The 26,422-nt window shown below is 37.3% G+C and overlaps 1 protein-coding gene across 1 annotated transcript in view; it reads right to left on the bottom strand.

Moving 5' to 3' along the window:
* Positions 1-3,663: 3,663 nt before the first annotated feature.
* The window catches only part of LOC145995210 (retinal homeobox protein Rx1-like), a 98,670-nt gene continuing 75,911 nt past the window's right edge, over positions 3,664-26,422 (bottom strand). The window contains exon 3 of the mRNA XM_083131774.1: positions 3,664-7,312. Within this exon, the coding sequence (XP_082987900.1) occupies positions 6,893-7,312 (420 nt within the window). The 3' untranslated portion in view covers positions 3,664-6,892. The remainder of the gene's footprint in view (positions 7,313-26,422) is intronic.

Genomic DNA, 26,422 nt, shown 5'->3' on the forward strand with positions numbered 1-26,422 from the left:
TATATTAGGCAAATAAGTTTGGAATATTGTTATATTAGGCAATAGGTGATAAGAACGGTTTCATATGTCGGCGAAAACACAAGAAAATCCAGCAGACAGACAGATACTATGTGTTGTTGTCTTCCAAGTGTGTCCCTATCACCTAATGACTAGTATAACAATATTCCAAACTTTTTGTGAGGAGTGTATATATAGCTTTAATATCGGAAATGTGTGATAAAGAATATCTCACATTTGATTGTGTTCCTAAATGAGTGAATAAATTTCGGGTAATATCACATTTAATATTTTGTAACAATATTTAAGATTACTTGAACGTGAATATAAGCTTATGGGAAACATTATATTCTATCTATTGCAGAGAGAAAGCACAGTAAATTATATTTTACATAACTTCGCATGTAACAAAAACAGTTTCCTTTGCAAACAAGTTAGGCTAATATGCTGCGAAGCATGATGTCATAGTTCCGAGTACTAACAATAAGTATATTTTCTTGTTTCTATACCACATTCTAATCTTAACATGATTGATTCAGAAGGGTAACACAAAGAAAGCTCATGCAACCAACTACATTTTGCCAATGTGATGAATAACTGAAAGTAGCAGAACAATTAAGTTATTCATTAGTCAACTTTGGAATTGTTAATGAATATTATGAATATAAGTTCCAATTGATAAAAACTACGAAATAACCAGAATGCTTAATTTTTATATTTCCACACATTACTTTGCTACTGGATGTTTGCATGCTAAGATGTAAAAGGTGCTACATTTTCAGTGTGTGGAATTGAGTTACTTCGAGACCTTCTTTAAATACTACGAATCGGAGGGTGGAGTAGTGGTAAAGGGAGGAGAATAAAATGAACCGATAGCTACGAGGGTCACTATTTATATTTTGAGCCTAACAATGAAAAAAACAGGAATTTGACATTGAAAACTGCTTTATTGTTTTTCGAAGTATTCTCCTTTATGGTCAATACACTTTTGCATTCGTTCGAACCATTTGTCAAAGCTGTTTTCCAATCTTCTTGACACACCTCCATAATATGGTTTTTGAACGCATCAACGGCGTCTTCCGCCGACGAAAATTGTTGTCCACGCAATTTATTCTTGGCATTCGGGAACAAGAAGAAGTCATTGGGTGCCAAATCAGGACTGTACGGCGGATGACCCATCAATTCGATTTTTTGACTGTTCATAAAGTCGGTTGTTAGACGAGATGTGTGACAGCTGGCATTTTCTTGATGAAGAATGATCCGACGGCGTTTGTTTGTTTTCCGTATTTGACCGAAGACCTCTGGCAAACAAATTGTTGTGTACCATTTAGAGTTGACCGTTCTACGTTCCTCTAAAGGCACAGTTGCCACATGACCAGTTTTCCCGAAAAAAAACAGGCGTCCATTTCTTTCGATGTGCTTCGAGCGCGAACAACTTTTGTTGGATTGGGTACATCTTGAAACACCCATACAGTCGACTGCTGTTTACGTTCCGGCTCATATGCATATATCCATGATTCGTCACCTGTTACAATCTTATATACGTCTTTTGAAGCACCACGATTGTATTTATTGAGCACTTGTTTGCACCAATTGACACGAGCGTCTTTTTGAGTTTTTGTCAAATTGTGTGGGATCCAACGAGAACATACCTTTCTCACAGCTAAATGATCATGTAATATTTTATGTATGCTGGTGGAACTAATGCCTATGGTTGCCTCAATCTCACAGTATGTCACATAACGATCTTGCAGTATTAGGTTTTGCACAGCATCAATGTTTTCTTGAACAACAACTGATTTTGGACGACCTTCGCGAATCTCGTCGGTGAGCGAATGGCGGCAACGATTAAATTCGTTATACTAGCGTTTCGCAGTGACAAAGGATGGGGCTTCATCGCCAAATGTGGAAGTAAGTTGATCGATGCACTCTTGTCTTGATAATCCACGTCGAAAATCGTAAAAAATCATCGCACGAAAATGTTCACGAGTTAATTCCATTTTATTGTTCGCGCAATCTCCAAGGCAACATAAACAACACAAATGAAGCTATTGACAAAACATTTGAAGTACGTTATGGTCAATAATGCCAGACGATTCCGTACAAACGTCAAATCGCGCCTAACTTCAATCAGTGTTGCCAAGGCTCAAAATATAAATAGTGGTCCTATGACTCTAGTTTTCTGTTATTATCTACGTGTTTCATCCCTTCTTTAGCTGCCTCGGTTGTCAAGTGCGTTAAGTGTTCGACGCACAGACGTGCCACCGAAGGTTCTGTTTGTTTATGCTTGTTCCTAAGTCAACTTTATGCACAGAGAGATGAATCGAGACTGAACTTGCAGTGTAAAATACACACAGAAAACTAAGGGCTAATTCTAACAATTTTAGTGCTCAATGACTTATATGCGACAAGTGGGAGGAGGGGAGTATTTTCTTTTTAGGCCCAGTAGCTTCCGCGGTGGTCTAGTTGGTAGAGAGACCCGGGTTCGATTCTCGGAGTGGATGATCTAAGCTCGGAGTTTTTTTCGGCCTTGTTCCCGCATAAAGCGGCTCCGGGGCTCACCCAGGCTCAAATCAATGGGTACCTGAGGGTTAAAGGCGGCAGGAGCGTGGTGCTGATGATATCACATACAAAATGGCTGAGATCGAGAATATGTGGGGCCCTACCCCCACATCCCCTAAAACGTGCCTTCATGGCACGGTGCTACATGTACGGGGAACTTTACCTTTTCCCAGTAGCTTCCACCTAGTAGCTACAGTAGAACTCAGGAACCCCCTTCCCCATTACACACACGCATCCCTACCTATGTCAAGAGCACGTTATATTCTTGTATACTGTTTTCTGGTTAAACAAAACAGGAAACATAAAGTAAGAATTATTGCATTGTAGATCAGTGAACATTTTATTAAAAATCGACCAAATGCTTTGAAAGTACAATAGATATTCTTCAAACAAATTCATTTAGATGACATTTTAATATCTGACATCTCCTGAATATTTTTGTTTGTTTGTATACTTATTATAGGTTTATATTGACCACACCAAAATAGCATCCTTCTGCCATCCAGGGACTAAAACTTAACTTTGTTCACTGCTCACAGACAACTATTGTTTTCATTATATCCTCACATACGTATATAAGAGACTACTAAATGTAAATTCGATAGATTGAAGAATCCATAAAGCATAGATTCTCTTTTTTGAGCTGCCTTCCGGTGAGTGACAGAAACATTGATTGATTTATTTGCTTTATTTTACTTCTCTTCTTGTGCCACTTTTAGCTAATTTGCGAAGATGCTGTTGAGTGATGATATGATGAAATTGATGAATGGACACTCACAAACATTCATGCCCAGGCCAGGATCCATGGCGGCGTAGCGTGATGTGCTAACCACTCCGTCACGGGGCCGGCGAGTGACAGAAACAGTCCGTATACCAGACAGTACTGCAGGCGAACTCACTTGTTTATACAATGAAAAAACCTGCAACAAACAAGGAAGCTGGGAACAGCTAGACATTTTTTTCACAGAGGAAGAGACCAATTCCTTGGGTGTCTGATACCCCTCTGCCCCCATTCATGCTAGGGACATGACATTTTAGCATACTAAGACACTTAAAAACATGAGAAAATAGTACGCAATAAGAAATACGTTTCTTTACGTGAAATTTTAATTTACAGTGTGTTTTACAGAGTTCTTTTGTTTATACAATTTACATCGTCAGTCCTTTTGTGCATATAAAGACAGATACTTCGAATATTTGACAATGTGTGTGTGACAAAAGAAGGGTTACAACACCAGTTTTTAAAAATGTTTGTCAGGAAACAATTCTGCTTCCCGAACAGCATTTTTTTTTTACAGTTACAGAAATGATGTCTTTGAAGATCTGGTTAATACTCTCTTGAGGCCAAGTTTGTCTTCAGGTCACAAAGAATATTCTAACACTCACATATCAAACATTTTGTCGTCTTATGTACATATCACTTTATAAGTTAAACAAATATGACACCAAGCACAAACGATGATTTCTCATTTGCTATTTGTGAAGTTTTTTGCCTCTCTCCCTTTCTCATTTTCTACACAAGTATTTAACAGTATGCATTCTTGCATATCAATGTCCAGAACAGCACCATTCAATTAGAATACTTGGTCTAAAACTAAGACAGATTTTTGGATACATTAGGAGCTTATGTAAAATATTAACATAGCTAATATTTCTTAACAGAATGAACCTTATATATTACGTTAATTTTCCAACCATGATATATGTAGTAGTATATTTGAAACCACATATTTATGTTTCGATTATAATTTATATTTAAGATAGAGCACCAATTGCTAAAACACATAATTTGAAAGTGGATTTTGATATAAACTCAGAAACGTTTTGTACAGATGCTATTAAAAGACTTGAATTGTTTTACGAAATTGCTACATTGTGATATACATATTTAATGCCAATCTTGAAGCACTTCTTTTGCAATTTTTCCATCAAGAGATAGTTGGATGATTATAATTAGTTAAGTTATCAGTATCAGAATCATAGTCACTGCACGGTGATAACAATCGAGTGTGTCAGGTAAGCTGAATACATTTGAGCTCTCAACATGTCAATGGAGGTGACTCAAACAAATAGGATCTGTTCAAATTTTTGTTCCAGAATATAAGCTTTTTCAATTTCAAAACATATTTCTTCAAAAAGTTCTATTTCTTTCCGAAACTAAGATTTTGTGCTTTAAATGGAACTGATATTACGACGCACTAAAATATACTTTAGAGACACTTAGTCAAATTGTTTCCATATTTTATATATTTTTCTAATACCAACAACACAAGTTAGTAGCTTGTAATACTTTTCACTTCACTCTTATATAAATACAAAAGTTAATGTGTCCTGCTCACAGTAAGTACCCTGTTTACTTCACTCTAATGAAGATCAAATCGCAGCATTTATTGAACGGAGATTTTTCCAAGTGAAAATGAAAGTTTTAAGTGCAACATTGTTTTATTAACACCAAGCCATTCAGATTCATTCAAATACCCCATGGTTTTATTTCAGAGAATTTCTATTTTTTTTTCTTAAAATACGATTTAAATTTTGCTACGTCAAACACAATTTATTATATTTTTGAACGCAAGATAAAAGCATAACATTAGATAAGAATAGGCTAACAAGACAATGACAATTTTGTAGCACAGAAAGATGGAGATAATAATTTCTTCCAAATGAATTACAAAGAAGCAGATATTAACAACTTTAAGAGATGTTGTCACATTCTGCGTTTATTGCGACTTCTTGTGTAATAATACATACAAGTTGCTTGAATTTCATCGATACATACATTCACAAATTTTGCTGTAAAGCATTGTTTATTCATTTGTCGAAAAGAAGCTTCTATTCAACCATTTTCAATGAATTAAATCTCATGTCAATAAATTCCTTTTTTCCTTAAAGGGTAATTAAATGGTAGATTGTGAAATAATGGTAGACTAACCTGAACTCTTAATTTATACATTGTTCCCGTACTTTCTTTTATTTAGGCTAGACAAGAAGACACTGCAAATTTTGTTTGCAATCTGTTTTCAGGGTAGCAATATACTTTGTCGTCTGTATGCAATTTAAACATCAAAATGCTTGTGATTTGAATGTGTAAGAAAACGTCGAAGTTCACAATGGTATTAATGATGTCAAATTCACTTAAGCTCATTAGATGCTTTAGAAGTTTTGGTTCCGGAAACTATCTATTTCTTCTACAGTATTTCTTGCAATAACGATAGTATTTCAGTGACATCTAAAACTTTGTAATTTTAATTATATTTATTTGTAAGATATTTTTAAACGACTGTAAAAAAATATTTTATTAAGAGATTGACAAGGAGATAGCAGACTGTATGTTGTGTAAATGAGCTGGTGAAAAATGTATCAGTGTTATCCAAAAAGTACATTTATTTTGCAATTACTTAAAATATGTAATATTATATTGATAGTGGATGTTTTGATACACATGCAGCCTTATTTTCTCTTCAATGAAAGCAGCATGAATTACATGGAGAAATCATTAATGTGGTTGTAAACCCACGAAGTAAGTTAGTTGGAGTTCGGGCTTAAATCAATACAGACAGCTTAACTTGAACTTTGTGTCATCAAAATACAAGACTGATACACACCGTAGCTTTCAAAAATTTAGAGTAATATCATAGAGCCAAGGAAATGTGACTTTATTTTGACTAGAATCTCATATTTAACACTAGAGAAACGACATAGAGAGGATGTTCCTTGTCAAAGTATTTTTCTCGGAGTTTCTGGAATTATTTGTCACAGTTCTTATTAATTCAAAAGATCCTGGTGTCTACTGTTAAGGAAATTCTTCACATACATGCTGCAAATAACTTGTACTCGTGACTGTACACAAAATAATCTCTTATAGTCTGTTCTAGGAATGTCTAGCGAACGAACGAAAGCAAGTCTCTGCGCAAGTAGTAACTCGAGAGGCCTCGACCAATGAACACGTGAGAGGGAGCGGGATTGCGTGGAAGAGAAAAAGCGACTGCAGTTACCTGCTGCTTGCATTAACGTATACTGCTTGGCTCCACCCACTCGCTTTCTCCCCTTCTATACCGTTATGCCTCGGCTTTGCTCCAGAGATCCCCGGGTTAGAGTATCGGATATACGGAAAGACGTTCTTCAATGAATTAAAGTTTCTTTACATGAAATCTGAATATTAAAATTTGAAACCGAATTGGAAACAGAATTTGAAAACAGTATTTTCTAGTCTAGACGTGCATGTACCACAAAATGATATTGCAATGGAACGAATTTAGTATCTTGATCACAGGGAGAGGGCATTCTTCCGAATAACGAGACGAAACACTTTTTGTCGCACACGGTTCGAACTTTACACCATCTGAAGGCCTTTGGTGATGGACTCGACGTGTTCTTTGGCTTTAAGCCGGAGGGAGGCTATGCTGGAGCTCCGCGGGTCGGAGCCATCCAAGTTCATCTTGGCCTCCGCCATGGTGACCGCGGGGGAGAGGGACGTTAGGGACGAGGTGACGAGAGCGTTGGCGACGGGTGCGGAGGCTGGCGAGGTGAGGTAGGAGGGGTAGCCGGTCTGGGGGTGCGAAAGGAATCCGGGAAGGGCGTGCGACAACGTGGAGTTGAGGAGCGGAGGGGCCAGCCAAGGGTCCATGGGCAACGTGAGGCTGGATCCTGTGGATCGAGTGAGGGAACCCACCGAGTATTCGTTCAGGCCGAGTCTCGCAGCTTCCATCTTCTCTTGTCTCCTCCACTTGGCCCGCCTGTTCTGGAACCACACCTGGAAAGAGGAAAATAGTTGGTCATTTTGGAGTCTTCAGTGGTTTTGAATCCATTCTTCTATATTGTATATGCAGGGTATTATAAATTTTATATACAGGGTGGGGCAGAAACAATTAAACAATTTAAATTTGGCACCATACCGACATCCTTGTATAGATGGCCTCGTAACGTTTGCTGTGGAACGTTCTTTAGAAACAATGACTCCGCTACTGTACGTGCTTTTCGACGACATTTTTACATCGGAAGGAATGGAGACCAGAGGGCCTTTGGCTGACAATGGATGCACTAGTTCTAAATTGTGTAACCCAATTCAATAAACCGGCAATAAAATGGAACATCTATATCCTGAAATATTCGTTTCCCTACAAGGCGTTATGTGTGTTGCCTAACTCTAAGGTTATTAAAATCTACTCATCGCCTTAAGAGTTAGACAACACACATTGCAGGGAAGCGAGTATTTCAGGATCTAGGTGTCCCATATTTATTGCCTGTGACTGTACATGTGCTTGTACATTGCATTACAGCCCATTCATGCAATGGTATCCCCCGAACATGAAATTTACTCCATCTATGGGCGAAACGCAGAAATATAAATTATTAATGTTTCCAATAGCTTTTCATATCTCGAATTTTCTATTACCTAATGTTTACATTTATTCACTTCTTTCATGATTTCCCCTCCTACCTACAACGTTTATAATTTCTTCACATTGCAGTAACTGTTTTCATTTTATTAATTTTAAGACCATATTGATCCTTTACTTTTTTAGGAATAATAATTAATACTTATTGTAATAATTTGTACAGTTCAAAAGTTCACAAAACATTTACATGCTATCATGCTTTTATTTCATATTTTGTCCTAAACACACACACACTTTTGTGAACTTGAGATAATGTAATAAAATTTCTCTAATTATTTATGCTTTACATCCTTTGTTAAAATGGCAACGAGAAGGCGAACATAACCTTAATGTTTTTCAAACACCGTTGACTTCTATATTGGTCCTCATTCTCTTCTATTATTTAATGATGACATCTTCTGAGAAAAGATTATTACGTTTTTGCAGTGTGCTTATATAATTAAACTTCTTCAAACATGCTGAAGGCAATCCTCCTGCAATTACTTCTATTAAAAAAACGGTCAAAGCCGAGATTGTGTTTAACGTAGTTTTAATTAAACTCTTTTACAAATTAAGGACGTTCATAATGTGATGGTATTTTTTAATTTCCACGCGACTCAAAGCCTTGCCTTTCTCACGTGAAAATGGAACCGACGGACATTTCCAACAAAACGAGAAAAACAACAGAGTAACGCATCATTGCTGCTACCAAGAAAAAGAGAGTTTCCATGTTAATAATTTTGGCAACGGACGCAGTGAATGTAATAATGATAATAATAGTGCATTTATATTGGGTGAATCCGTGCAACACGGATAAACTACATTAATATAATGGATAGATTATATGAAGTGATACCAGCTTCTCCATTATCATGTTCAACAATCTGAAAAATGTGTCTCCGCTTGGGGAGAAGTTAGATGGTCACAGTCAGTAATGCCTTGATTTTAATCAACTATTTTGTTCGAGAAATAATGAGTTTGTAGGGATGCAGTTAAGAATGCAGAATATGTTATGCCATTAGTTATTTTTAAGTAAGCCAAGAGGAAGCATTTCTTAGCCAGGAACCGACCTTCGTGGTGTGAATGGATAGCACAGCGCGCTACGACACCAGGGGTCCCGGGTTCGAATCCTGACCTGGGTATGAATGTTCTTTGTGGGCGTCCCTACATAAATTTCATCATGTCATCAATTATCCTCATCGTTGCGATAAGCCAAAAGTGGCAGAAAAGGGAAGTAAAATAAACCAAGGCAATCAATAAATTTTGGTCAGGATAATAATAAATAAACATACCTCTGTCGCATTTTGTCGATTCCTTTCTATTCTAATGTCCCCCTTGGTAACCCATTGGTATCAAAGGGATGGTGTCAGTGAGTTTGTATAAGTGATAATGCAATACTTACTATTTGTGAGAACATAAGTGACAAACTAAACGCGAAACATCGAAAGTGATATTGATTTTTAAAATACCACTGAGTGAAGTCCATCATATCACTGATTAATGCAAAAGTTACGAATGGGACGACATTATCTCTTGCTTACATAGGATTGTAACATGCACGTTACATGTCCTTTACTTTTTCGATCTCATTGCTCTAGCCTTTTTCCAAATTCGTTTGGAAATAAGTACTACAACCAGCTATTAGGACTCGTGAACACATTATCAGAACGGAAGTGTGCCCCTCGATGAAAAGGGGTTGTGCAAGCTTTTTCGTTACAACTGTAAACGTGGTCAAATTGATTGATAGTGTAGTCATTACTACCAGAAACATTGAAGCACGATAACAGTAATGTGTGTCTAACTTTCTTTCATTGTTGTAAACAATAAAAATGCTCCCTTTGCCAGCGACGGGGAAGAACACCTTTAATTAGCAACAGGGGTGATCGTACACAGATAAGAATCACGGGAAGCATTCGCAGAGCAGGCAATTTGGTTTCGATCTGGCGCTTGGCAGGAAATCGATACAAGAACCCACTTCCATGCTAAGAGACCACGGCAGATCTTTCACAACAACTTCCTTCGCCAAGGAACTGCAATTGGTATGCACGATTGTGTAGTAAACCTATGGCAGGAAACTAAATTGTCAGGTACACCTTTACAAATTGAATCGTGCATAGTATTGCAGTATTGTAATAAAAATGAATACATTTATTATCTCAATCTTACGGCACACTTTGCATACGTTTGTGTCAAAGGATAGAAGTCTAGTGAAATCTAATAATAATAATAATAATAATAATAATAATAATAATGTTTTTTATTCAAGCAATCGTGATTCAGCCTTTTTGTTGCCAATAAGAAAGTGAGAGAATAAAGAGAATACACGAGTAATAATAAAAATACAGGAGTAATAAGATAAATGAAGCATAATATTCCTTCTTCAGCAAAATTTTCCTTGTTTGGTACTGTGTTCAAGTATAGACGATGATGGGGTACGGTGTTCTACATGTTTACATTATTTTACACATAATATGCGTAATAAATGTACGTGTGTGATCAGATGTTAATAACTTTAATCCTAAAGCTTTTTAAATCCGAACTTTGACACTAGAGATTTTGAAGTGCAATGCTCGGTTTTAAAAAGCTTTAAGGTTAAAGTTACATGAGAGAGAAGCATACGATCGTGTTTCTCTTGAAATTCTAGCTCATTTTCACATGTCACATGCCCACCTTTCCAATTGAAAATCTGAAATTCAATTAAAGATGGCGGATTTCAAGATCACCGCCATTTTGGTTGCATACCTCCTTTCCTGTACCACGTTTCGGTATGATTTATTCAGGTTTCACCTTATATGAGCCTTCAAATATGTTTTTCTTGCAGAAGGTGTGAGAGGATTGAAATGGATATAACAAACCCTCTCTACCACAAGCAAAGAATAAATTTAAAACTGCTCTCTTGAATGTGCCGGAATGTTCTTTTACAGAGAGTTTTTTTTTTAACTCACATGCGCAGAAAAAGGTTAGAAGATTACATGCCGATGCATCAAGGATGCTGTAGGGAACGTAGTAGCATCATAAGATGGGAGCAAAAAAAAAAAAAGTAGAGGCAAGTTATACTACATCGTGGACAGCAATTCGACAATAAAATCTTTGAAATACAGTGCGTGATTTAGGGCAAAAAGCCAGTAAGTTGTCAATTTTGTGAACATGGTTGCCTTAATTTTAGATTTATTTAGAAAGAAATGTTTCTGCAGCTAGGTATCAAGAAAAGCAGGAAATATTTAATTACATCTAAACCTGACGAATTTCGAGATGACGGAATAGAAATAGATTTTCACTAAACTCTGTCTCGGTAATCTCTGGAGCAAGCAAAGTAAAACAAGTCACTGTGCAAGTAGCGATTCGAGAGGGCTCCGATACAACGCCTGGGGTTCTGGGTTTGAATCCCGACCTAGACGTGATTAATCTCATCGTTACTCAAAAAAAGCGAAGTAAAATAAACCAAATGAATCAATAAATGAATCTAGAGGGTTCGACCAATGAAGGTGTGATAGGGGAAGTGAGTGAATGGAGGGGAAAATGTGGCTGCAGATACCAGCCGTTGGCAGCAGTGCGCACGGCTTTCCTCCGCCCACTCGCTTAGTCCCCTTCTCTACTGTTATGCGCGACCTTGATCGATAGATTTCCTAGACAGAGTGTATGTGCCTGTTCTAGTAGTAAGATGTCCAAACACTACAAAACCACAATATTCTTCAAAACTACATCCTCAATAAATTTTCGGAGTGCCAGGAATTAAATTCATAGTATCCCTTAACGAAAAGAATTAGCAAGAATAAAAGTCGATTTATCTCCAAAAGCAACTATTAGGGTCAATATCACCAAAAATAATAATGAAACAAAAAGAGGTTATTGATGTATTCGCCCAGATCCACATTAAAAATCGAAATTCCTGCAATAATGATACTACTTTCAGCTTTTATCATATACATGAAAAAAGTTTAATGCTGCAAAATAAATACCGTTTATTGTTAGTTTCTCGCAAGTGACGTCTGCGATTTGACTGTAGATAAAGATAAAAACGATTTTTATTTCCAAAAACCTGCCAAATGTCTCTTTCTTGCTAAGACGATTCTTCCAATGTTAAATGCTGGTTGCAAATTACGTTATTGTTGTCATGTACCCCAATAATTTCAACATTAAAATAAATCAGTACATCATGAAATTCTTTCTTCGTGAAGTGTCGGATATTTCAGCAAAGCTTCGTTTTTTAAAACTAATTACAATTTAAAAGTAAATAAAAGCAACTAGAATACAGAAATTCACAAGCACTGACTGAACTGATATAAATAAGAATCACCTGTCAGTTTTATTTACATAATTATAAAAGTCGCAATTTAAGTAGCTTGTATTGAAATGAGAATAAGAATATTTTGTCTATTAGATGTGTTACTGCGTAGCGAATAAAATGTTTCGGTTTAACTTCCTTGTTCCCTTTGCACAGAAAAAGAAAAAGCACCTATCGACAGAAGGGAAATAGAACCGGGAAATAAAAGAAAGTCATATCATATTGCCGTAACAGTGCAAACTCTCTTTACACTACGTACCAAACGATATCTATATACACATTCCAAACGTAAAAACTCTTCAAATAAAAGAGTACGATTTTATATTGACTTCATTTCATATTTATTCGCCACAGAATACATACCATTCTGACGAAAAATTGGTTGTTACATACAATTCTACCACAAAGCTTATTTTCTTTCCTTTTTACGTTTAAAAATTCGACATTCAACTTCACGAAGTACTTCCCCTGTTCTCTTCATTTCGTTGTCGTTCCACGTAAATTGTCCAATTCAGGCCAGATGGCTATCCGTTGTTGGTGCTTGTCGTTAGTGGAAATGGCATTCAATTTAGAACGAAATGATGTCGAAATAATGCATTAGAAGGTCTGGGTCGAAGTGCTATAGCAAGCATAATGTCCTATTCTGTAAAGCATGTCAAGAATTATAGAGAACGAATGAAAACGTTACACAGACCTCAATATAAAACAGCCTTCAAACCTTGAACCTTGATGGCAAATTATATTGACTCAATTTTCAATGAAAGACTGAGGAAATAAGATAGTTCGTTGTCAATACATTCCCGACATAAACTAGAATATTCAACGCTCGAATTTTACAAACAGATCCATGTGGTCATGTTTATATATTGAGAGAAATAATGGGTGGACTTGAACTTATCACTTCAAGGATAGTATAATTTTAATTGTTATAATTTAATTTTTACTATTTATTTATTATCAACAAATACTTTTGAAATATAGCCCAAAAAAATTATCTCTAGACAATTTGGATTTAATATTGGCTTGATGCACATTATTTATATTAGGGCTTTTCTGATGGAGAAGTGGTAACACTGTCTCATTGTAATCAAAGGGTTCCGGCTTCAATACCCGGTGCAGTCAACTAGGTTCGGATCCCACTTTAAAACATGGCTCCAGTCCATAGTAGTCTATCTGTGGATGACGTGAACTTAAGAAAAACAAAATTCACTCTAAACTTTTGAACTTTATTAATTATATTAACCATAACAATATTATCTTTAGATATTCTTTGTTGGATATTTTTAAAACCTCACAAGCGTGTCTGTGTATTTACATAACTTCCATAACCTTTTCAATCAATGTAGTATAAAGATCAATTTTGAGATATTGTTTCTTTGATTATACACTTAGTGCAAAATGTTTCTTAAACCAGCGGGGAAGGGTTTGTACCCGCAAAACCCGCCCCTTACATACAGCCATGTCTAGGAGTAAATTTGAATTAGCTACAGCCTTCAAAAAATATCATTGTGGAGATTTAAAATTTTGGAAATGCATCTGCATTGTTTTACATCTCTCTGGGTTTAATCGTAATGTATAGAAAGGGTTAAACGGAAAGTGTATGTCTGGACTAAAAAGGCATTTGGCTAATCTAGTCTTTGTCGTTTTGCTTGGACTGTCGACCAGGTACCCCTTCCCCGAAACTCCTCTCCGTCGCTTATCTCACAGGGTCAGTGGTTTCTCTTCGTGTTACGCTAAAGAACACGCCAAGGAAGCACGGTATGAATGCTTTAGAATCAGAATTGTTTCATAACAATTTGTCTGGCGGAATTAATATTCAAAATTCAAATGGAAGTCTTAACAGTAGGACAGAGATTAAAATGAAACATCAGCTGTTGTTTACAAAACATCCTACAGGACGCAGCATTCTGTTGTTACACTACGACGGGACTAGAGATGGGACAAGCTATTCGCCACTTTAAGAAAAATAATTGTATAAAGCATCCTCCAGCTAGAAAAAATTGCGTAAGCATCCCCCCATTTATCATTGTTTCCATGTTGAACCCTACAAGCAAACCCCCACTTATCTGCCAATTGCACCAAGAATCGCCCCACTTAGAAATTTTCACTTCGAGCACCGGTTTCTTCTTGAATGTACTTCACTACAGTCTTGCACCAGTTATAGGAGCAGGGCATAATGTGAAGGTTCTAAGCAAATGAAAGCTCAATTATCATTCTTTAAGTTTATTACACCAGTAAGTTTACAAATGGAGCAGAAAGTTTGACTTTGACTACAATAATACTGTCAACCATGAGAAATAAACCAATGAAGAGGCAATTTTCAACCTCACATGTTGATTCATATGAAATTTGGCATGCTGAAAGAGCCACCTGAGATAGGAACTAGGAAGCTATGCAAAGTTGCATATCCGTATCTTTTGTAATTCCGAAATAACAGGGGTGCAAAATGTGCGATTTCGACCAATTTTTTCACCATCTTGTTAATTTTAAGTTGCATGATTTCAACAATCACCGATAGAAGTGATTTAGACGCCGTTTGAAAAGTCTTGAAGATCTCTTTATCATCACATGCCTATGTCAAGGAAGAAACTTGAGTAACCATTTTCTCATATTTTTTCTTCAAAAATTTATGCGCCATGTGTACACTATTACTCATAACTGTTCAAAAATTGAAAATGGGATGCCAGTGAAGTCGGGAGTTGTGTTAGATTTAGTTGGAGTTCCGACATTTCCGACACCGTCATTTGCGACACTAAGGCAAAAACTGGTTTTTTCCCGTCATAAGCGGCACTGCTTGGATTTTCCCCTACGATTTCTAATTTGTTTACCAGAATTAGCGACATTTGCGTACGTGCAGCAGCAATAGCGTCTCTGAAGAAAGTAGTATTTCCCGAGGCTCAGATCAGTGGTTGAAATTATCACTTTAACCAATGTTTGTGGCGAAAGGCGCAGGAGTTGGGACTGACAAACTATTATAAAACAGATCCAGACGTGCGGTTGTGTATAAGAATGTGTTCGGCTCTGGCTTACCTTCCTGTGGCTGACGTCGATGATGGATGGCTGTGTGTGATGGAAGAAGCGCCAAACCACGACATATTGGGAAAATTTTTGGATTATTTCGTTAAACAGTGGATGAACAACTCTGTTTTCCACATTTCTATGTGCAACTGCTCCCAACAGCGGCACAGAACTAACAATGCAGTTGAGGGATGGAACCATACAGTTATGTATTGAGAGAAAACAAGTCCTAATGTGTACCAATTAGTGAAGACTTTAAGATTAGAAGCTGTGTACAACAACTACTTATGTGAATCTTAAAGGGAAACTTGACGATGTCAGTACATTACATTAGATGAGAGATTACAAATAGCGTTTGCCGACTATGAAATGCATAGAGATCTTAAGCGCTTTTTGTTCAGAAATTAGAATGAAAATAGTAAGATGTTGGTTCAACTACAAGAGAAACGACGCATTCTACATTTCTACATTGACAAGGGATTGCAGTCTGCTCCTATACTGACAAGGGATCTAAAAAATCCGTCATTGACAAAGGATAAATACATCCAGCATTTAAACACCCAGCTTCCATGATGCCAGTGTGAAGGAAAACTAATAAAGGTTTTCAAAAACACACCAGCTTCCATGATGCTGCCAGTCCTAAGCCTGGATAAAATGTGACGGGAAGCTATTTACACTTTGTGTCGCAGATGACGGTGTCGCAACTGTCATGGAATATATTTTCCATACAGTGTCGCATATGACGGCAGAAATGCCAGTGTCGCATACGACGGTGTCGCAAAAGTCGTGGATTAGATTTAGTTTGGGTTAGGATAGGTTAGCTAATGCATAATAACATTTTTGGTAGAAAAATTAAGAATATAGATATCAGCTTTACGTACATTAATTCCAACAATACCGTGTTTACATTTAATATTAATTTCTGTTAGACTTTTACTTCAGAATTATAGGAATTTATGTTTCGAAATAAGTTTTTATGACGTCTCACGATGACCATGTCGCATTATTATAGCATTTGCCTTGTTATTCAGTAAACTAAATTTTATCTTCCTAGTGTAATTTGTTATAACGGCCGGATTACAACGATTCAAAAACACGAATATCCATGATTGGATGTTTATTTCTTCTTTCAACTTTGATAGAACGAAGCTAATCGTAGAGATGGTCGGCATGGAGAAAGTGTACATCATCTTTAAGGTCTATGTACCACTTCTAGGGTGTTTATTTAATTTTCCAAACCATCAATCATTGTTCATTTTGCTTCTTATCGCCCGTGTCGACATTATGAAACAATTACTCCAACACCCTGTTAATTATCGGAGACAGATTGTGTCGAGAGGGATTACAAGAACGGCCTGGCTCATCTTTCTCTTCTGTGTCATATTTCTGCAAGCGAAATTCGATATAAAAATGTTAATGGAACTAATATTATTGCAATTAGGAATGTTTATTCTTCCGTTAATTTATTTGCCTTGTTTCCTTTTGAAGTTCCATTCACGTGGAGAGGTCACATTTATTTTCGCTTATTATTTGCAAGTTTTTTTTCGATGTGACGAGGAAACTTAATATGTTGTCATTGTGTGTGCTTTGTGTTGTGTTTTCCTTCGCATTCCTCTTTCCTGTCGGACATTTGTGTTCCCTTTGAAGAGAAATTTGATTAAGCGTGTTTTACGTCGCTGCCCATTTTCTTTGTGGTTTGGTACTTCTGGGATTGCGTATTACGCGAAACGCATTACGGCCAGTCCGGTTGGTGGTCTTGGGGGGGGGGGGGGACAAAAACAACAGAGTTTAACTTTTATTCTCGTCGGGGATGGGATTTGGTCGCGGCGGGAAGAAAAGGCGAGCATGGCCCGGTAATGGGCGTTATATGGAAATAATATCTCATTTTTGATGACTATTACGGGGCCTAATCGCATGAGAGCCGTCGGCGCCCGCGAGCCCCCGGGGCCCCCCGTCGACCCGCATGCCTCCCGGCCTTGCACCAATGAAGTTTTGATGTTCCCCAAGTGCGCCGAACTCCCCCTGCTGGAAACAAATTGGTTTTGAACTGATACATTAATTGACAATTTAGCGCTATTCTTCACAAGAGTAATGGCTTGCTGAAGCTGTCTCAAATTGGGAAAATCTAATATAAACTTTCCTAAAGGTTGCTCGGCGGAAAAAAGGCCTAGGCGAGTCCCGCCAAATGGAATACGCCAACACCAATAAATACGCTATAAAAAACTCTTGCCCCTGGCAATGGGCGCCATCTTTTCCCCGCCCTTTTTTTCTGTAGATCTTCCCTTCTCGCGACTTCAAACAAAGACATGTAAAGAGGTTACCAATATTAAATCCCCCCTCCCAAACTCCACCCTACCTGCAAGAGAGAGAGAGAGAACCTTCTTTCTACATTTTCTAAAATAAAAATAAATTTCAGACTCATTTCAATCTTCTTCTACGAGGCCTGCAGTATATTTCCTTTGCCCCGCTTTTTTTTTATTAAAAGAAAAAAAACGATAGAAAAACTTGCTCGAAAATGAGTTTCATATGAGGATTGACAAAATGTAATAACGTCTATGGAAATTTCTTTTTAAAATTCAGTTATAAAGATGCAAGGAAAAATCAGGACCGAGTATCGTCTTGTTATCTGTCTCATTACCGGTTCTGTACGCGGCTCGATGATTGCTTGGGAAACAAAATCGCAAGGATTATTTATCTAATATTACAAGGCAAGGGAACGTTAAAGACAAGGTCGAGATTACTACCGATGACAATTTTGCGAGAGGAACGAAAGAAAGGTCTCTGAAGGAACGGCCTCAAAGACTTCGAGAAACAAATTTCAACTTCTTTCCAAGTCGGAGAATGACTTCAAGAGAAGATAAATTAAATCTGATGGTTTCCAGCCCGCTCCAAACTCTTTCTTCTCTACTTCAAGGTAGACGTTATTATCATTTGTGGAAATTGACTTAGAAAAGGAATTTTAAGAGAAATTTTGCTTCAATTTGTCTCATTATGTGATATTAGTCTTGTTGTATTGTTTTAATTTCAAATATTCCTATGCTATTTGTTGGTAAAAGTAAGAAAGGCAGAGAATTCAAGAAAAAAACACGGACTAACTCTTGCGTAATTTTCCATAATTATACTATTACTATTAGCGTATTTATGAAGATTCAGGCTTCATGCATACCAAGTTAGAAAAATATTAAAATTATAATTATTAATGTTTTCTCGATTGTATCCTAATATACATGGTGTACGGATCCTTGACAAAAGAGGAAAACCTTCATCCGTGCCAAGCAGTGATATACCCAACACCTCACAATCCCCTCCCCCTCAAATTTTCTCAACACCCCTGAAGTTTTTCAAAAGGGCCCAATTCTTGGTTATGTGGGCTTTAAATTCGCCCTTACAGCCCCAAATTCAAATGTAATCAGTATGAACCGCCTACACCACAACTAACTACTCTGAAACTCGCTAGATATGTACCCCGATTATTATCGAGCCCATAATACCTCAAGTGTTTGTTGCAGTTGGCTGAGAAAAAAAGTTATAATTAAGGCAAGAAGTTTATAAACGAGATAATCTACTTCATCGCAGAGCTTGTTATTACGTCATTCTCACATTCAATTCTATCACAAGAAGACAGAGTTATGAGGTATTTCTGTTAATTCATACATAAAGATACATCTCACAGTAACTCGCGATTTGCTGAATAAAAATATACAAAGGATAATTTTATTTAAATGTTGGTTCTACAAAATAGTTAAGTTTTTCTAGAACAAAAAATAGCTAATGAATTAAGAATTCGACAAAAAAAACCTTGGAGGAGGCACACATCCAGCACAGTCTATTTCTATTTGTTTCAGCCAATACTATTCGTGTCAGTTATAAAAATAAAATATCACTATCACAGTAGGAAATTTAAACATTGTTTTATATGTATTTACAGTGGATAATTTTGATTCTAGTCATTCATTCGAACATGGCTTCTTATCAAAATTAGCAAGGAACATTGCAATTAACGGTCACATCTACTTCTGGTGGATACTGGATGTGTGTTTTCATAACCGGGGAAATTTTCTTCGCCCTGAACCAAGGGCAATTTGGCTGTTTAATCACGTCACCTCCAGGAGGGAACGTGTTAATTTCTGGTAATGACTCTCGAAGCCCTTAATGAGAGGCAGCCGATGCAGTGCTTTCTCCTCCCTTAATGAAAGCTGTTAATTCAAGAAAAGTGGGTTGCGATAAGCGTGTGGCAATTCATATCCAATTTCGCCGAAACCGCCAACGGAGAAAGAAGACAAGGGCCTCGTTCTGAGGAAGAATTTCACTCTACGCTTTTCCGGTGACATTGTGAGCTGTTGATAGTACAAGAATATTTCTAAAATGAGCTATTAGAAAAAGTCCAAACATTATATTTGATAATTATATGTAACATAACATGGGCCTCAAGGGCTGTTCTACTGCCAACCTCACACATTCCTCAACAGAGGTGGGCGATCATCCAACCAGTTACGGGGTGACGTGTGGTCAGCACGACGAACCCCCCAGTCGTTGCTGTAGGTTTTCCATGACCGGGTTACGCTAGTCATTCGTAGCTCCCCAATTTCCTCACGATGGCCACCGATGCCATACACAGGCTTAAATCTCAGGAGAAAAGTTGTAACCCTTCCCTCAGGAGACCCGAATCAGTGCGCGTCCCGACCCCAAAGCCTGACGCCTACCACACGAGCACGGTGACGGACGTGTGTTATTTATACACAGGTGTATAAATGTATTGTACACCAAATTCTTATATATCTCCTACGTATGGAAGGGTCTACTAATTATGATTTATTCGAATAATATCTGTTCATAAAATACCGGTACGATTGGTAAGGAGTGGCTTTACAGAAGTCACTTAATTGTTACTTCAACGTAGAACACCCTGTACTGCATTCTTACAGGATAACGAGGCTCTGTCAGTATAATCACAGATAAATGTATTATAATACTTTTATCTGTGGTATAATTCTTTGTTGGGCTTATGTTGTGTTATCCATGTATGTTTTTTATTGTCCCTTCATCCAACTCATGCTATCACCATTCATCCTCATCTTTGCTATTACTTAAAGTGGCTGAGAAACGTAGTAAAATAAAAGAAATCAATCAATCAATGCCGCTACAATACAAATTCAAGTGTAAGAATGAAAAATCTCCGATACATATCACATTAAAACCATAATATATTTCAAGTAATTTTTAGATTACTTATTGCTGGAATAAAACTCCTTCAAAGGGGGGTTTTAAGAGGGCTTATAAAAATGTGGTACGCATAATGGTTAAGGAGGTGAATGTTAAGATTATTTTTATTTATGTAACTCCCCTACAATTACTCGAAGTCACAGTTTAATTCATCTGCATTCATAATGTAGGTATAGTTTTCCTATTGGTGTAAATATAGACAAACAAACATTGAACTGATTTTCAAAAATGAGATTCTTACTGGTCGTACCATGTTCAACGTGTAAAATGAATTGAATTCTTCTCGATCTCCCCGATGGCATAGTGGTAACGCTATAGCTTTGTATGCAAGGGTTTTGGGTCCGATCACCACAATGCGAAGTGGTTCGAATTTTAATTTAACGTTTTGGTGTAGGTACAGTTTCGATTACCTGAGCATAAAGGGGACGTAAAGGAAACTTTGACAATCTTTTGGCTTCAATTCTCAGAGCCGACATAGGCTCTAGAAAAATGAATTAAAGTGTTGCGGAGGAGTTCTGAAACAATATGAGTAGCATACTCCACTCGCCCTACAATTGAGGAGTAGTCGAACCACTCTTGACGACGAGACGGAAATTTCTAATAAGAAATATGAAAATCGGGGGACATATCTGAGTCAAATACATATTATGTTGCAAATCAATTATTATTATTAAAGTAGGGTTACAATTAAGCTTACAATTTTCTTTACATGAATTCTTAACTACAAAAACAGCTTTTTGCCCTACATGAATTAATATGCAGTTATGCTATTTGTTTATAAGTATACATTGAATGGAATATTACAAATGTATATAATTGAAAAATATAAGAAATAGATAAAAATAAACATTTTTGCAGCTACGTTATATGAAGGAGGCAATGAGGTAGATGGGGGCACGGAGTTAGTATTCATGTTCTCGAAAAGAGAACTCTTTGTTGATAAAAAAATATGTCGTCTGATTGATGCCACGAGAGAAATCAAAACATTTTAAAGCGATAAGTTAATCAGTTGACACTATTATTTGACTTGGAGTTTATTCAAATCTACAGCAGGTCTCTACAAGATCTCAGTTGTGATACTTCTTTATCGTGTTTCAGAAGCCATGTGTCTTTCTGTGCACTGTGAGGGATCTCTTCAAGGCAGAAAAAGGAGGTAGTAACAAAATCACGTTATCACATATTGCCTGCAACTCCGTAAGTGATAGAAATTATATCGCAAATGGAAACAGCTCTCAAATTTTAACCCAACATGCAATACAATATCTTATATTTGAAAATGCGTATGCAGAACGGTGGATAAAAAAGAAGATCCAGTACGTTTAAAGGTGCACCAAGAAATCTCAAGATTCAATGGTACGTACATCATCATTTGTATTCAGTCTGTTTTCCAAAATGTGATGATCATGAATGAAAATTAAAACGTCAATAAAAATAGGACAATATATGCTTCGCATCAACAGAATTCTATTCCTTAAACTAACACAAATTATAGAATATAAGAGACTAAAAATAGCGATGGACAATTTATTATTATCTTTGTCCTTGGCTGTACACGCACCTGTGATATGTATACAATATGTTTGCCAGTGGTCATCAATGAATTGCGTAAAACAAACCCAAATCGTCACATTATTCTTCACCACGACAACGCCAGTTCCCACTCAGCACACCAAACTGTTGACTTTTTGTCCAGTAAAAATGACGAATTAATGACTCATTGTCCGTACTCAACTGTTATCACCTAATGACTTCCTTTTGTTTCCACACATGAAAAATAAGATGCGTGGTGAGCGATTTGTGTCGCCTGTAGCAGCTGTGGACGCATTCCGAACAGCGGTTTCTGAGGTATCAGCTTCAGAGTGGAAAAAATGCTTTCAAAATTGGTTTGAGGTATGCAAAAGTGTATCGATCTTAAGGGTGAATACTTTGAAAAACAATAAAGCCATTCACATGTCTTTTTTCATATTGATTGCCGAAACTTTTCCAGCAGCCCTCGTATTCAGAGATTTTATCTTGATATTTTTTGTTCTGAATTTTGTTGTAGTAATAAAGTAGCATTATAAAGTTAATAAAGTACTATAATGAAGCTTCAACTTGTAATATGACATTTTGCTAAGTAATTCTACAGACAAGTTAACTTGTCTGTGGTAATGCCTTGTGAAGGATTAATGTTTTACTTTCCCATGCGTCTATGTAAATCATGGATTGATTTATTTATTTATTTTACTTCGCTTTTCTGCCACTTTTTGCGAGGATAAAGATTACTAATAACTAGAGACCGGATTTTAAAGGGAAAATCTTTCTCTAAAAAGGACAAAAAAGGGAAAATAATTGCCGAAAAAAGGACTATAGTTTTCTTGCACTCTACTTATTATAAGTACACTTTCAACCCAACAGGCGTGCCGCTTACAATGCGTTTGTTGCTACGTAAGCCCAGATCGCATTGTTTCAACAATAGCTGCAACGTACTCCCAACACTCATGGATAGAAAGTGAGGTAGAAGGTGCTTGTCCTTTCTTTCCTCTAAACTGTACCAAATAGACATCTGTTGAATGTTTTGTTCATGGTAAAAGCTGTCGTACAAAATATTTGATATCTTGTCAATATAGGGACCAAGGAAGATGTTTTTTAATGGGGGAGAAAAGGAATGTAGGCTGAAATACTAGTCAATAAAGGGAGAAGAAAGAAGAAAGTTTTAAAAAGGGAATGTGGGCTGAAAAAGGAAAGTCAAAAACCATGTAATCTTGTTGGTGGAAGATAATTATCAACATTGTTGGTATTTATTTCATGATCCGTGTTGAAAAATAAAAAAGGACTTGCCTTTAAAATCTGGTCTCTTATAGTGATAATGATGAAATTGATTAAGAGAGGCTCACAAAGAACAACCATGCCCAGGCGAGGATTGGATCGCGGGACCTCTGGCGTCGTAGCACGCTATGCTAACCACTCCACCATGGAGATCGGCTCTATATAAATCAGGCAATACTTCTTTCCTCGATCGCCACAACAAGCGTCTCCCAATTGCAAAGTAAGTGCAATTTAATTGTGCCAGGCACTCTTGTAACCCTCTTGAAACTCTCCACCCAAGCTAATGTGGAACAACTGGTTCCCTTTGCACGTGTTCCTTGCCTTACAGAAAGAAGAGATTAACTCCGCTGATAAGACAAATTGTGTTAACTCCTTTATTTGCTCCCTTTGAATCCTCATTGCATTACAACTCGGCCCTCGTTCGGCTCGAGTGGCTGGCAAACTGATGACATTTGATAAGTCCTTTTATAAAGTGTAACGGTCATTCACAACTACAAAGGTGCATTTTTATTCGATCCCAGAATAAACCAACAGAGCTTCTTTCCCTTTTTCATCTTCTGTTTGTGTCACGGTGCAGTGGTGCAAACTTACAGACACACAATGCCACTGCAGGTCAATATTTTTTATCCATATGCCGCTACAGCAATCAACAAGATGTTAATGTTAATGCATATCCCATTGGTGGGATATGCATCCAAAATGAAATTTACATTACTTGAGGTAATGTTGCATAACACCTCAACCCTTTTCACAAGAGTCAGTAAATTTGCGATACGTGACTCCACATATGACAACCTGACTCCAAATTGAGTTCTGCAGAATAGTTTATTTAAAGAATACTTGGAGATATACGACGATTTATAACGTTGCCTTGAACATTCATCACTTTTATGGTGAAATAAGCGTAAGATAAAAATCACTAAGCGCTTACCTTCATTGATATCATTACAACATATCTGAGAAAAAAATTTTACCCCGAGGTGGAATTTCAAATTAGGACAATGTAGATTCGCCCTGGATCAGAAATATGAAAATGCAAGATTGGAATTTTAGGGTAAAATAGAAGAAAAGGACAAGTATTTGAGATGGCTGAAGAAGAAGGATGACGTACTGATTTGATAAATTTTACTTCGCTTTTCTTTCTATTGTGGCTAATCGCGAAGTTAAGGATGAATGGTGATAGATGAGATGGATGAAGGGACAGTCACAAGTGGACGACACAACACAAGCCTCACGGAGAATTATACTGGCTGAATTCAGGCGCCAGAGCCTCGCTAGTCTGCAAAAATCCAGTCCGTACATGGAAGGGAGGTTGACATATGAGTGCTTAAAGAAAGTCACCCATAAGACTCCATGAGGTGTTCACTCAAAATTTAGTGCAATAATGAAGACAGCCATTGTCACAAAATTTTAGATGACTTTTGAACACTACCTTGTTTTCCCCAATTCTCAAGTGATTTAAGACAACTCTTTTTAATTAACGTTACCCGAGTTTAATGTCCTGCATTAATGTCCTCGGATTCCACGTGGAATTTTAAGATGGATTGATTGATTGATTTGGTGTTTTAAGTCCACATTATGCACAGTAAAACTAATCGGGACTGGACCTACAGTTTAAAAGTGGGATCCGATACACTTGTGCCTCCACCGGATATAGAACCCAAGGCCCCATGATTACAAGGCGACGACGCAACCACTGCGCCATCGGGGAATTTTAAGATGGAATTGCGCTAATCTGAACCGAATGTTTAAATCAATGAACTGTATGCTACATTTGGAATTCCTTCAGTACGTACAAAGCATAAAAACTGAAATGTTCCTCTTCTAATTTCTGAAAAGAGTGAGAAAATGATTATACTTTCAACAGGATTGTGAAAATCTACATAGTGGTAGCTATGTATTTTCAGTAGCTGGAAATAGAGACATTTCTCTGCGGTTAGCAACACTTTCTCAGCGGCGTTTCATCCTTCTTGTATAATACACATTTTGCTAGGGAAGCTACGGTTTAATGGAGAGCAAAGGATGGGGAGCGGAGGGGCGGTGTGTTGCGTTGATCTACTCAATTAGGGGTGCTCTACTTCAGAGAATCTAACAAAAGCGAATCGGACCGCGTCGACGTAACTCGATATGCCGGGTGTAAAATTAACTCGATCTCCTCTCCGTGACCATAATGCGCTGTCACCTTGATATGGTTGGAGAACCTATTCAGTCCCTCCTCAGCTGGCTCTTCTTTCAATGAGCTCTGTGAATCGCGCCGCCCCAGCGAGGAAATGGAGGATCTAGAGGAAGGCCAAAAGAAAGGTTGGCTGGCGTTCGTACAGTGAGCCATGCTGAAGCTCGTGAAACTGAAGGTTTGTTGGTCGGTTCAAATTCTCTCCTGAATTAACCGAAACATTAGTTCACAATCCAACTCTCCTGAAGGGTGTAAAGTACCAAAATGTCAACCTCACTTCCATGGACCTGACTCACGGTCAGTGTAATCCTCTGTGGAGCTCGTGTTGCATTCTGTCCTTGTGTGTTTGTGATTGTCCTTTCATCCATTTCATGATATAAACCATTCATCATCTTCGTGATTAGCCAAAGGTGGCAGAAAAGCGAAGTAAAATATAGCAAAAGAATTAATCAACGAACGATCCAGAGTTCAATAATACATGCGCGATGTACTCTCTGACGTTCCAGAATTCAACGATGAATTCACTACTCTACAATCCAACACCACAGTATTGACTGATCCTCAATCCGGCCCAACGATATTCACAATTTAAATCGCATTCTCTGCATAGTGATGTCCTCGTTAATTCTTTCAAGTCGGTTTGATTGAATTGATTTGGATTATTTAACGCCGCATTTCTGCTGGTGTTAAAAGTTGAAACTAAATCTCCAAAGATTGTGTAAACTGTGACTTTCCAAACATTGGTTAACAATAGTATTTAAGCGCTGTGTATGCTTTCCACTCTAACTATATGCATCAATTTACCAAGATTTTTGCTTAAAAATATTCAAGAGTTATATCTGAATATTAAAAGACATGCTATGTTATCAGAAAATTCAGTTTCTTCACCCAAAACCGGTGCAAAACAAAAATAAGCTTAGAATTTTGCATAATTTCCAGGATAACGAGACTCCCCGAAATTATCGTTTTGCGGAGACC

Source organism: Lepisma saccharinum, chromosome 11 (assembly GCF_977018435.1).
Source record: "Lepisma saccharinum chromosome 11, izLepSacc3.1, whole genome shotgun sequence".
In the NCBI taxonomy this organism is placed as follows: domain Eukaryota; kingdom Metazoa; phylum Arthropoda; class Insecta; order Zygentoma; family Lepismatidae; genus Lepisma; species Lepisma saccharinum.